The following is a 14,657-nucleotide window of genomic DNA, read 5'->3' as shown; positions in this document are numbered from 1 at the left end:
AATATAGCAAGGAGATAGAGTAGCCATAGGCAATATAGTCTAGTACCTTGGAAAATCAGACCAAGAAGTTCAAAAGCTGCTTTGGACAAAGAGTTTGGCATTGCCGATTAGTCCTAGTGGAGGTTATTTTCTTCTTTAGACGGATTTGTTGATAGTACATCACAGAAAGTTATTACGTGTCTGCTTTCACTAGGCATGACTCTCTTTTTCCTAAGTGCTTAAATTCACTAAACAAGGAAAAACACGCACTATAGAAACAGAGTCATTAATAATATAAATCTCACCTAGAGTCAAAGAGTAATATGGCCTGTCTCATTGTTCTGCATAAATAGTGAGTTCCATGGCTTTCCATTTGTCCTCTCTATAGATTTTTCTCCTTTGGTGCATCTCATTGCTCATTTTCCTCTACTTCTTCAGAAGACTTAATGTCAACAACTTTGAGGAAATCAGCTAATAATACCTCTATTTCTCCTCTGGCCTTGCTAGCTACCACTATCCCCCTGCCATGGACTTTTTATCCCTGCCTGTAAGACCTGAGCTCTTAATCTTTTTGTTTCTGCAAGTGGATCATTAAATTTGCCTTCTAGTTTCAGTATATGGCTTGAGGTTCATTAATATGCATGGTATCCAACAGGTTATTTATGCCAGGGCTTACTTTGAAATTGCCTGGTTGGAATCTGTGTGTGTGTGTGTGTGTGTGTGTGTATGTGTGTTTTCCCAAGACTATCTTCTGGCAATTTTCTATTCACTTCGTTTTTAACTGATGGATGGTATGTGGCTCTTGAAGTCAATAGCAGTTTTAGTATCATCTCAGGAACAATCTCCCTTAGCCTCCTCACACTGTATGAGGTTATCCTCCTCCATACTCTCCACATAATACAGAAAAAGCCTTCCAAATTTCTCTTTGGTCTGCAAAACACTATTTGAAGTAAATGGGCAGTCTGTAGAATTGGGAAATTTTGGAACTGGAAGGTTCAGGAGAGAGAGAAAGTCAGAGTGAATTAGGGTGGGAGCTCAAGCAATATCAAGAAAAGAGAAATGAGTGAATCAGGCAAAACCATGGTGAGGCAAACACCCAACCCTACTCCATCCCAAATTCTTCACTGCATTTAAAGAGTTTATGTTAAGTCCTTTGCAAGTTTACGCTTTTTTTTAAGCTTTCAATATCATCATAAGACTGCAGGTAGGTTGGCCTCTTTGGTGGACACTTGATCCTTCCTACCCATGACCTATACAGAGAAGACCATCTCTTCCAGCTCCTGCCCCCTATCCTGAAGCCCAGCCTCCAACACTGAACTCAGAACTCATTCACACATAGTGAATATCCAGCTAAATCCATTTCTTCTACATAACTACTCATGTATATAAATAAAAAATAATATTGACTCTGGGCTTTTTGTATTTTGGAGTACTAGACTGTGAGTTTCTTGAAGAAACTACCAGCTCTTTTTTTTCCCCTGTCCCTACCTCATGGTACCTAGGATTCTTTAGCCATTTAAAGAATACCTGGTAGCTTAAATTGGCTTTTGCAAAAAAGCAGGTACATTTCAGGGAAGGGACAATAAAAGAGAGAGGGAGAGAAAGAGAGATGGTGAAACATGATTAATGGCCTAATGTTCTCTACCAGATGGAAGTGTTTTTAGCTGTTGGAGCTCAAGCAACCCAAGGCCAAGAGTATTGGAATTATCCTAAGGAATGTAAGCTCCTAAAGAAAACTTACTCATCCTACAAATTTGCTGGCCTAGTAAAATAGATTTCAAGGTATGAGTATTCGTTTTTTCCAGAAAGTGTAAAAGTACAAACAAAGAATAATGATCCTATAAAGATTTTGATGCCCTAATCCCCAGAACCTGTGAATATGTTACCTTTGCAGATGTTGATGATGGCCACACATAGAGAGATGGGAAGATTATCATAAATTATCCGGGTAGGCCCAATGTAATCATAGAAGCCCTTAGAAGCACAGGACCTTTCTCAGTCTTGGTCAGTGAGAGAGAAAGATGTGACAACAGAAACAAGATCGAAGAGATGCAGCGTTGCTGGCTTTAAAGAGGAATGAAGAAAGCCATGAGCCAAAGAATGAAGACCGCCTCAAGAAGGTGGAAAAAGCAACAAAACGGACCATGCCCCAGAGCCCCCATAAAGGAACACAGCCCTGCCAAACCAGAGAGATTGTTCTGACTGAAACTATTCCTCTATTCCCTCTTTCACTCTTCTCCACTTGACTATCTTTTCTCATCTTTAAAGATTCAGTACAAACTTCCTCTTAAAAAATCTGTTTAGTCGATATAAGCTATAATTTTCCAAAAAGTGGGGAGGACAATGTCATATTCCTTATAAATGTAATTTGAATGATGGAATTAATTAATCGTAATTTGATGGACAGTAAAAATAAAGGACAATAAAACAGTATTCATGTCACTGCTTTTAAAAAAGAGATTAACAGGCTGGGCGCCGTGGCTCACGCCTGTAATCCCAGCACTTTGGGAGGCCGAGGCAGGCCGATCACGAGGTCAGGAGATCAAGACCATCCTGGCTAACACGGTGAAACCCTATCTCTACTAAAAATACAAAAAAAAAAAATTAGCCAGGCATAGTAGCGGGCGCCTGTAGTCCCAGCTACACAGGAGGCTGAGGCAGGAGAATGGCATGAACCTGGGGGGCGGAGCTTGCAGTGAGTCGAGATTGCACCACTGCACTACAGCCTGAGCGACAGAGGGAGACTCTGTCTCAAAAAAATAATAATAATAAAAATAAAACAAAAAAAAGGATTAACAGCACTCACGAGGATCCACCTACATTTACATTCATAAACTCCTGTCTTTCTTCTTCTCCTCTATTTGGATGCACATGTTCACATGCACACATGCACACACACACACACGCACACAAGTCAGCTCCACACAGCCTGGCCATCAAGTATCAGTTTATGACTATTCAAAGTCAGACAAGTGAGCAATATATCTTGCTCCGTGATCAAGGGTATAGGCGAAAGGGAGTCAAAGAATGAAACCAGAAAATATCAAGGCAAGTCTGAAAGGCACAGAAAAGGTTCCAAAACAAGGCATTTAAAAACAGAACCAAGGTTTCAGAGCTAAACAACTCACGATATGGTGGTTTTAAAATATATCCACAAATACTTTGCCAATCCTTTTTCCAAATGGTGAAAACTAATTCCACTCCAGTTGAGTGTGGGCTGAAATGAGTCCCTTCTAATGAACAGAATATGGCCAATGTGAACAGCATCTGATCAAACCACAAAAGACATCACAGTTTTCTCCTTGCTCTCACTCTCTCTCATCACTTGTGGAGGATGCCAGTGGCCATGTCATAAGTAGCCTAAGGAGAGGCCCACACAGTGAGGAACTGTGGCCTCCTGCCAATAGCCACATGAGTGAGCCATTTTGGAAGCCAATTCCCAACCTTCAGACAATTACAGGCCCAGCCAGCATCTTGACTACAACCTCCTGAGAGTCCCTGAGCCAGAACCACTCAGCTAAGCTGCTTTCAAATTTCCAACCATAGAAATTATGATATAACAGATGTTTGTTGTTTTAAGCCACTAAGCTTTGAGATAATTTATTATATCATGATGGATAGCCAATATACATGAGATACAATCCTTATACCAGAAGTTACACATAGGAGGTCAAGATCTAGATTCAGTCTACAAATATATTTTCTTCAGCTCATAATAGTGGGATTTGTTTTAATAAGCCAACATTTAAAAATCATTACATTTCATTTAGAAATCTAGATTGCCAGTCTCTCTAAAAAAGTTTAGGAGATTTCTAGCAACACGAAGTCTTGCATCCCACCTCTGGCAACAAGCAGTGGAAGCTGAGCACCTGCTACACAAGAGACACGCTGTCCCTTGTCCACCACGGCCACCACCAGAGACTATTCATCTCCATAGTGACCCCAGAGGTCCTTGCCATTTAGATGGCTTCTGCATTGCTATTTAACTTTTAGTTGAGAAATATTTCCCAGTTCCTATATCTTTATCAAAAGTAGGAAACAAAAGATGTACTGAAAGGTCTGTGTGTTTTTAAGAAATCTAGGAGAAAACTTATTTCTGAGAGGAAATGAAGAATATTCCTGCATATCAAATATGCCACTGTTGTGTACCTGTGCTGAATACATACAATTTAAGAATGCATTTTTCATCCCCTGGTGGTTTTGCTCACTAGGTTAACTGACTGGTCCCTGTAGGTAATGGGTTGGCTAAAACTGCTTTTTCTCTTCCTGGACCCTTAGAAATGGAGCTAGGGTAAGGCATATGAGCATGCTAGATCTGGTCCTTCAGCATCTTAAAGGTAGCAGCCAACATTAGACCTTTCCTCTCATATTGCTTGTTTTCAGAAGAACTTCAGTTTTAGGAAGATACTATAACATCCATTAAATATTTTTCTGGCTTTGTACTTAGAATAATTGTTGAGCCTGAGTATCTTACTGGTTGTTGACTCAAATTATGTCTGACTACAACCATCTAGAATAATCAGAGATAGTTTTAGGTGCAACCCCTACTTTATCATAAATGCATGCCTTTTACTATTACTAATATTTCTGTGAGGGTCAGCAAACCACAGCACACAGGATAAATCTGGCCCACTACCAGCTTTTATAAATAAAGTTTTATTGGGACACAGTCACACTCATTTATTTACTTTTTTGTTGTCTGTGGCTGCTTTCATATCACAGTGGCTGAGCTGAGTAATTCTGACAGAGACCTTACAACCCACAAACCTAATATGTTTACTACCTAGCCCTTTATCTCTAGCTGACCCCTGAACAAGAATGATAAAATACAAATGTTTTGGTGGTCAATAAGCTGAGAACTCATTGTGCTTCAAAAGAATACAATACAGGAAAAGGTAAGTTCACCATGCTTTCTCCAGAAAATTTACCGATAACTCATAGTCAATAACCCTGAAGCTTTCTTTACCTTACAAATGGACATAAATATAACTGGTTTTAAGTTGAAAATGAACTCACCGTGGCTAGTTTCTGAACATCTTCATCTGATGCTCCCAGAGACGCCAGACCTATTTCTTGTGAAAACTGAGCAAACTTAGGATCCGCAAGTAGTGGAACATGTCCCAAGAGTTCATGGCATGTGTCTCTGACAAAGACATCACAAAGACATGTTGTATAAGAAGCTTTAAATTACCACTGGTAGAACACAACTTAAAGTCCTAAATAAGACCTTGTCACTATAATTAATTAGTTACTATAGTTCATCAATCCTTGGACTTTTTAATCATTTTAATATGTCTGAAATCCCAGTGCATCTCATAATCAACAGCACTTAAAACATATGATATATAATATTTTAATAACATAAAAGCAACTACCATTTTCAAGTTCTTACTATATGCCAAGTACTTGGTAGGTGTTTTGTTGTATGCATTATATCTTTTATTCTCAAAATAACCTTAGAGAATTGAAGTAACTTGTTAGCACAGGATCCTGTAGATCAGGGATAGGAAAACAACAGCCATGGTCCAAATCTGTTCCATTGCCTGTTTTTGTAAAAAAAGTTTTACTTGAATATAGCCATGCCCATTCACTTGTGTATTACCTGTGGCACTTTTGACCACACTGCAGAGTTGAGTAGTAGTGACTGAGATCATAGAGCCAAAATAATTAATTAGCTGACCCTTTACAGAAAAAAAATTGCTGTTTCTTGCCATAGATAGTGAGGAAGGCAAAATTGGAATCCAATTTGTCATGATTTTTAAACTTTTGCTGTTAACCCTTAAGTTGTACTGCCACTCTGTTACACTTTGCCAGGCAATGGGTAACGGGAGAGGATTCTATTGTCATCATCATCAAAGTAGCTTTTCCAGTAGATGATTTATACCTCTAATATAAGCAACTTTCTCGTGATAACACACTATAAGAATCTCCCAGTTCTCTGCTTTGGTTAGCCTAAACTAGGTAATAATAGAAGCCTGGAACCCCTCTCATTTGTCTGAGCTTTCATTTGGAGCCAGATAAGTGGGCAAAAGACAGGTATCTTTCACAACAATACAAGGCAGATGCCTTCCTGAGTCATTGCCATGAATAATGAACTGTTCCATGATACCAAGCTGTAATGGAATGAATTCCCCTATGGTTGTCTGGGAATGGATTGAGATGCAGGAACATTTTAAATTACTGACCAAAAAAAACACCAATTACCTAGGTAGTAATTAAAAGATATTTTTGATTTCACTTGTACTCCTCTGAAATCTATCACTTCAAATAGGTGCTAGAATACAAATACCAGGTGCTACCATTATCACAATTATAAAGTATGTTGGATGGTCACACAGTTGAAGCAAATGAATGATGGTCAAGGGCCAAGATTGATGCCCACATAAAATAGATAGCATCACTCAATCACTCAATCAAAAAGTCTTATTCTCACAATCCAAACCATATCCCCAACCTTGGCCAGTTACTTCATAGAGAGCAGGTTGAAAGGGCAGCCAATTGAGAATAGTGAACAGGATACTGAAACAAACTCCAAATTCATCCCTTGTCAATTGTGTCAATAACTTCCTTTTTTGTACATGAACTGAACTGAATTTGTTTTTAAAAAAAAAAAGGAATATGAGGTTGTTATTCTTCAATCGCATTGCTTATGGCAAAGAAGCAGATGCACTGGATTTCAGGGTATAGGGGCATTTAAATGTAATCCAAGCCCTTCATTTTACATATGAAGAAATGAAAAATAAAGAAGAGAGAGAGAATATACTGAGCTCCTACTATGTGGTAATGTGCTAAATGTTTTCAAGTCACATTGGTAACTGAATCTTTCCTTACGTGTTTTATAAAGGAATAATAAATATAAATAAGAGAAGCTTTATTATTCCAATTTAACAAATGAGGAAGCTAAAATTTAGTAAATCTAAGAATCTTTTCCTAAGCTACCACACTTTTAGCAAAGACAGAGACTATTCTCTTCTTTTAATCAGGGTCTCCCTTTGTTGCCCAGGCTAGAGGACAGTAGTGCAATCACAGCTCATTGCAGCCTGGACCTCGTAGGCTCAAGCAATCCTCCCACCTCAGCCCCTCAAGTAGTTGGGACTACAGGCACATGCCACCACACCTGGCTAATTTTTTGTAGAAATGTCAGGGGTGGAAGTTAGGTGGGGGGGGTTCCTCACGATGTTGCCCAGGCTGGTCTTGAACTTCTGACCTCAAGCAATCCTCCCACCGGCCTCCCAAAAGTGCTGGAATTATAGGCATGAACCACTGCACCCAGCCCAGAGACAAGGTTCGAAATCAAATTTTTTGAACTCCAAACCCACACTCTTTCAGCTCTCTGTTGTTTCAATTTGTAGATATGGTGTAAGCAAGAAAGGGGCTGGGGCGTACATAGCTTAGGCCGTAGGAAGAGAGTTTAGTCAAGCTAGCTAGCACAAGTAAGAAATGTAGTCAGTATTTCCTAAGTCTCTTTTGCTCCAACTCAGTGCTTCTCAACTTTCCAGATCACTTGAGGAGCATTTTAAAAATACCGAATGACTAGGCCCTGCCTTAGACTAATTCAATCAGGCTCCCTGAGAGAAACCTGAGCATTTTTTTAAACTCTCACCAGGTGATAATAAGACACAGCCAGGGCCGAGATTCACTGTCATAACTGATGACTCCAGGAGCTCTCCTAGCAAGCTTCAAGCAACCAGTACTTAAAACTACAACTGAATGTGATTATGTAATTGAGAGCTGCTCAAGTTTAATCCCACTAAAATTACATCATGATACTGAAGAATAATAAAAGGTGGTGACTGAGAGGTAGATGGGTAACTAATTCCTTCTCCATGTGCATTTGATTCAGTTAGAAGTCCAATACTTCTAAGCCGGGAGTGGACCCTATGGACTCATTCTTCTGATCAATTTTTTAAAAGGTCATGCCGCCTGCGCCAATATTGGAATTAAGATCAAGTAACCCACCATGGAAAAATCTGAAAACCTCCATTGTAGCTCATGATGTAAATGCTAAAAAGCTCCCACTGATCCAGTCAAAAGATGTGGCAACAATAATTTTAAATTAGTCACTATGTCAACTCCAAGAAAATACTGAGGATGATGAGTATTCTCTCATTGCATAAACAAGATGAGCAGAAAGTAAAGTAACAATTATAGTGAATGCTTACTATGAGCCAGGCACTGTGCTAAATGCTTCATAACATAAGAAGAGAATAGGGTAGGTCAAAGCTACAGTGGTGTTAGATGCTTGGTGCAATACAGAATTTACATTTGAACTTGTTAAATACTTGAAGAAGGCCAATCCAAAAGACAGTCTTCTGTCTACTTAGATACTAATGGAGTCCAAAAGCTTACTGGTAGAAGGCAAGGTGAAAAGTTAGCAGTTAGGAAAATATTAGAGATCCAAAGACATTCAGGAGTCAGTTCTCCATGGTAGAAAAAGGAGCTATCACCTGAGTGTTAAGATGTCATTATCAGAAACCTATAACTCACTAGCCAACTTAAGAACCTTTAATACCATCACAATGACAAAGTAATCTAACTACACAAAGAAGAGGATAAAAGAAGTTATAAATTTGGAAGAAAAGAATCATACAATACAGCAGAGTGAGTTATATTGTTTCATTAAGAATGAAAGCCTGAAGCGAGATGTCTAGCAGAATTATTAATGGAACCTCAGATATACCCTTTGCTCTATTACAAGTAGAAATGATTATGCTGTATTTTGCTAGCTTGTGCCCTCTTCTCAGCTCCATTTCCATGCAGAGACTCTGAGAAAGACCTTCCCTTCAGGTTCCTGAACAAAGTGTGGACACAGTATGTCATGGGGCCAAGGCTTTGAGCACCTGCTTTTCAAGACCAAGAACAAGGTTATTATATTTTATGTCTTTGGTGAAACATTCTCAGAAATAAACACCATATTGTTCTCTATCCCACTGTCTTTGGCTAAGGTACATGTAGACAAAGGAAACTGAAGTGCCTGGAAACTCTTCAACCAGAGAGCAAAGATTTTTAACATTACTAATAAAAGCAATTCATTAACTTTGAAAAGTTTACATTTTTTAGATTCTCTGAGACCAGAGGACTTAGAAGCTGAAGTGACCTCCACTCTTTGGGGCAGAAAGGGGTTCCAGGCTATGGGGAGTCTGAAGGAGACTGCAGACCGCAAAAACCTTCTCTCTAACCTCTGTACCAATTAAGGTCTGCTGAGCTGAAATTATACTATTAAACTTTATTTTACAAAGTGCAAATGCCACTGCACTGGGTCCTGCATGTAAAGTAGTTTGAGATCCCTACTTTGGTTGTATCATCCACAGCCGAACCCCTGAGTATCTAATTATGAACAGGTTTCTGATGTGAGTTCACAACTATTGCCTTATCTCACCAGATCTCTCCAAAAAGATTCAATTATTTGGCCATAATTGCACCTGTCAGCACATGCTACCTCCAGTCTCTATATCAGCAAACTTTTCTCTTTTTAACTCCCATCGCTTTGATACATTTTTGCCTGAATAATGCTTTTTAGAGTCCTTTTCACAAACGTGCTCTGTTCACTGGAAATACAAGACCTTTCAAAGCTGTTAACACTGTAAAACATCATGTCTCCTTTTTATTAAAAAAAAAAAAAAAGCAAGAGCTGATATCAGACACTAAACTTTTGCTGCTCTAAATTGGAATCTTCTCCGATAAGCCCTGCTAGGGGGATTCTAAAGCCTGCAGAAATAGGTCCACAAAGGAGCCTCGGTGAAATGTCTCTGGGAAATTCTTAACTCAGTCCAAGAAAGTAGCCATCATTTTGCTATGAAGAAATAAGGGTTCTGGTTGTTAAGTTCAAATTCAAAATGAGTCTGGCATTTTTCTCCTCTTATCAGTTTTCAAAGCTGACTCCTTGCACTACATGTTGAACAACAACTTTTTATTTTTGGTGTAAATTAAAGCCTTTACGAGGCATTGAGTGAGCGTCCAACATTTGCTTCCCATCCCAAATCTGCACATCTGTCTTTTAAAACGTATTTCTATAGGTTTTGTTTGCTCTAAATGACACAGAAGCCAACACTTTAGCTAAATCATAAAGAGAAGGAAAGGCAGATGAGTGGGAGAGGTGGAAACTTTGCATTAATAAAAGGAAGCAGGAGGATGAGCTGGGAGGCAAAATAGGGTGCGTTTTTCAGCTTTCACACAACATTTGGTGGGAAATGCAAGTAATGTGGGATAACACACTGGGATGCATTGCAGACAGGTGACTTGGTTTGCTTCCATTGCATAAGATGATAAGGGGAATTAACTTGGTAGTGAGGCAACTTTCTCTCAGGGCTTGTTTTGGAGCCATATACAGAGTTTCTTTAGTTTCGATTTAAAATAGCATACTGTAAAATCTGACCCAGATAAGATTTTAGGCAATTCTTATGCTCACTCCTTCTTATATTCCTATCATAGTATAACTACAAAGTCACTTTTTTTCTTTTTCTTTTTTTTTTTTTTTTTTAAGTCGGGCACCTGGATGTTGCCCTGGAGAAAATCTTCTTTGCTTTTTCCCTTAGGAATCACATGGGCGTGCACTGATGTTTCTCTTCTTTATTACAATTCTTTTAAGACTGGCAGATATTATAGTTGTCTTTCTTAAAATTTAGTTCATTGTGTGCCTATTTGTACCAGGTGCTATATTAGGAACTCGGGCTTAAAAGTAAACAAGGCATAATCTTAGAATAACTCCTAGCAAAAGTCACCATCTGGTTTCAGAAAAAGGCAATCAAATAGCAAGTACAAACTTTCCTGATGCATCAAAAGAAACAATTTCCAGTTCTTAGAGGGACCACAGAAAGACTGCAATGGAAATTCTGTTTGGTATGTCACTAGCTCCCTACTGATATAACTTAGATATTTGTACCCAACCAAAATCTCATGTTAAAATGTAATCCCCAATGTTGAAGGTGGGGCCTGGTGGGAGGTGACTAGATCACGGGGGTGGATTTCTCATGAATGATTTAGCAGCATCCTCTTGGTGCTGTCCTCAGGATAGTGAGTGAGTTCTCCTGAGATCTGGTCATTTAAAAGTGTGTTGCACACCCCCTCTAACTCTCTCTCTCTCATTCCTCCTTTTGTCATGTGAAGTGCCTGTTCCCTTTCTGCCTTCCGTCATGACCGGAAGCTTCCTGAGGTCTCCCCAGAAACAGATGCCACTATACTTCCTGTGCAGCCTGCAGAACCATGAGCCAATTAAACCCCTTTTCTTTATAAATTACCCAGTCTCGGGTATTTTTTATAGCAATGCAAGTATGACCTAATAAACCCACCATTTCTGAAGTATTTCTTATTTCTTGGAGAAATAAGAGATATTTAACTTTCTCTCCACCTCTCCAAGTTCAGTGTATTAAGAAAGCAATATAACACAACAGTCAAAAGCATATACCCTAGTGTCAGACTTAAGTTCACCTCTCATATTCTTTTGTAGGCAAATTACTTAGAGCAGCACTGTCCAATGGGACTGTCTGCAACAATAAAAATGTTCTGTAGCTGTACCATCCAATATAATAGCCACTTCACACAGGTGTCTACTGAACACTTGAAATGTCACTAGTGCTACTGAAGAACTAAATGTGTACTTTTATTTAACTTTAATTAATAAATGTAGATAACCACATCTTACCATATTGGACAGCACAGACATAGTGTTTTCTCATCTATAAAATGGAGATTGTAGGATTTCTTTTCTCTTATATTATTTTTTCTCTTATTGAGATGGCGTTTCCCTCATATCGCCCAGGTTAGAGTGCAGTAGCCCCATCTCAGCTCACTGCAAGCTCCGCCTCCCGGGTTCAAGCGATTCTCCTGCCTCAGCCTGCCGAGTAGCTGGGATTACAGGCACCCGCCACCACACCCAGCTAATTTTTTTGTATTTTTAGTAGAGACGGGGTTTTACCATGTTAGCCAGGCTGGTCTCAAACTCCTGACCTCAGGTGATCCTCCCAAAGTGCTGGGATTACAGGCATGAACCACCGCACCCAGCCATCTCTTACATTATTAAACGATGTAGTAAGAGAATGCATGGAAAATCTTAGTTCCCATCAGTTAGGTATTATTATTCATTACATTAAATTGTATTTATATCTAAGCCTATCATACTTGAATAAGTTTTGCCCTTTGAGAAGGTACTTTATCACTTAAGAAGGAGTAAGTTTCTCTAGGATAGAGATTAGGCCATGTTCATATTTGGGTCTGCAGTGCTTAGAAAAGCCTAGCACATAAGATATGCTCAATAACTGCTTTTTTAACTCAACTGAATAGACCAGGTGATGATGGGGCTCTATTGCTCCAAATAGAAGTGAATCCAAGTGAAACTCAAGTATGGTTTTCCTAATTTCCAGTGTCACATAAAGGCTTTGGACCAGAACTTGGTTTTGCTATTTTCTAGTTGTGTAACCTTAGGGAAATTACCTGACTTCTTTGAACCTTGGAATTGCCATCTGTAAAATGGTGACAATCCTGTTAACCTAATAGAGATGAGTAGGATGATGCCAGACAAACAGAATGTGTTTGGGAAATGTCTGCTCCCTCTTTCCTTCTCTCTTGTGGTGGCTTCTGTGCCCATCCATAGATGTAATTCTCTACACGGTAGTAAAGAGGTATGAACAGTGATTACTTCTTTCTTGCATAAAATTCAATCATTTTGGATTTCTTCTTCTGAACTTGCAATTTAAAAATGCAAATACTCCTGGAAAAATTTCTCCCTGGTCATCTCAGTCTTCCACACCTGAAAATACATAATGAACTTCTCCCTGACTACCCAGTGCTGGAGGAATATAAATTTTGATTTGGGCCAGGTACTTCTGAGTGCTAATTTTGGATTATGGGCTCCACACAAGGAAAACAGAACCGGGTGCAGGGGTTGGGAAGAGTGACATAAGGAATCCTGCTTTGAATCGGCAAAAAAAAAAAAAAAAGAAGAAGAAGGGTGGCTGAAGCATTGAAGCCTTATCCCAAGTCACTACAGAAAACAGCCTAAAAGAACAAAAACAGGGTGCCAGCAGACACTTAGATGCAATTTTGGTTTCACACTGCACATTTTAAATAATGTATAGGACTTTTAAAAAGTAGAATGTATATTGTTAGAATGCATAAGCTCTTGAGACAAAAGACTCTATAAGAAGCCTCAGGGGTTATTTTTGCTTTTAGGCACTTCACAAAACTAGACACAATATTATGATTGAAAACTTGGGAGTCCAGGTCTAGGAACATGGCCTTGTAACTAAGGACGCACTGGAATTTTATGATGCACATTAGCCCTCCACATGAATTTAAGAGGTGCCGAGTAAGGGTGGACTTACTTGGTATTTTTATAAAGCTTTTTTCTCTCCAAAGATCAAAGTGTTATTTCATCATCGTTCACACAGGGAGGTTAAATGGCTTGCTGACAGTCACGCTGGGAGCTGAGAGTGGGGCCTACATTTCTGGGCAGGTAGGTCCTTCTGCCTGAGGACTCAGCAGTCTCCTATCTGTATTACTGCCCTTTCAGAAGGTACTTTAGCACTTAAGAAGGAGTAAGTTTCTCCAGGACAGAGGTAAGGCCATGTTCATATTTGGGTCTGCAGTGCTTAGAAAAGCCTAGCATATAAGATATGCTCAATACTGTAGAGAGGTGCTGTCCCTTTCTTTTTCCCAGTGAAACAGCAGATGCCTCCTCCTCTTGATAAATGGGGCAGACCAACTGTGACCTTGTGAAGATCAAAGGAGAAGGTGGGCCTCCAAGGAACCAGGAAGTTGGGCCAAGGACTGGATGGAGCAGTACACCACTAAACTATATAATAGCCATAAACAGTCTTATGGTTCTGGCAAATCAGGGTCACCAAATAAAAGTAAGGAAGTATCCCTTTCAAGGCCAGGCACAGTGGCTCATGCCTATAATCCCAGCACTTTGAGAGGCCAAGGTGGGCAGATCACAAGGTCAGGAGTTCGAGACAAGCCTGACCAACATGATAAAACCTCGTTTATACTAAGAATACAAAAATTAGCCAGTCGTAGTGGCGGCCCCCTGTAATCTCAGCTACTCAGGAGGCTGAGGCAGAAGAATCACTTGAATCCAGGAGACGGAGGTTACAGTGAGCCAAGGTCGCACCACTGTGCTCCAGCCTAGGCAACAGAGTGAGACTCCGTCTGAAAAAAAAAAAAAAAGAAAGGAGTCTTTTCAAATCTCTTCTACAAAATGTACCATTGGAAAACAACAACAACAAAAATGCTCTTCACCTTCAGCATAGAAATAAGTTGTGAGTATTTCTGTTTAGTGTTACTGCTTAACAAAATAGTGGCTAAGCCCACAGGTGCTGGCATTACTCCCGAATTTCAAACCCTGACTCACGTACTTACCAGCTATGTTACCTTGGGCAATGTATTTAACCTTTCTGTGCCTCATTTCCTCATCTATAAACTCAGAATAATAATAATAACAACTCAAAGTGTTGCAGTATTAGGTGAGTTCATCCATACATAACACAAAAAATAGTGTCAGGTGCTATTAACAGTAAACCTGTGTCCAGTTGATATATAGTAGACATGTTTGTTTGCTATTCATAGTAAAAGTATTGTTGCTACTGCTGTTGTGGTTGCTGTCAAGATTATCTATGCTGGGGGATGGAAGGAATTCAAGTATTTTCAGGTCTTGAGGCCACTAACATCTTAACTGGCCCTCG

General features: G+C 39.5%; 1 protein-coding gene across 1 annotated transcript in view; it reads right to left on the bottom strand.

The window, feature by feature from the left end:
* TPH2 (tryptophan hydroxylase 2) overlaps positions 1–14,657 on the bottom strand; it is a 94,221-nt gene that overhangs the window by 34,392 nt on the left and 45,172 nt on the right. Inside the window, exon 8 of the mRNA XM_073020953.1 lies at positions 4,996–5,122. Coding sequence (XP_072877054.1) covers positions 4,996–5,122 — 127 coding nt within the window. The remainder of the gene's footprint in view (positions 1–4,995; positions 5,123–14,657) is intronic.

Source organism: Chlorocebus sabaeus, chromosome 11 (genome assembly GCF_047675955.1).
Source record: "Chlorocebus sabaeus isolate Y175 chromosome 11, mChlSab1.0.hap1, whole genome shotgun sequence".
Taxonomy (NCBI): domain Eukaryota; kingdom Metazoa; phylum Chordata; class Mammalia; order Primates; family Cercopithecidae; genus Chlorocebus; species Chlorocebus sabaeus.
This window is presented reverse-complemented; position numbering and strand designations above follow the sequence as displayed.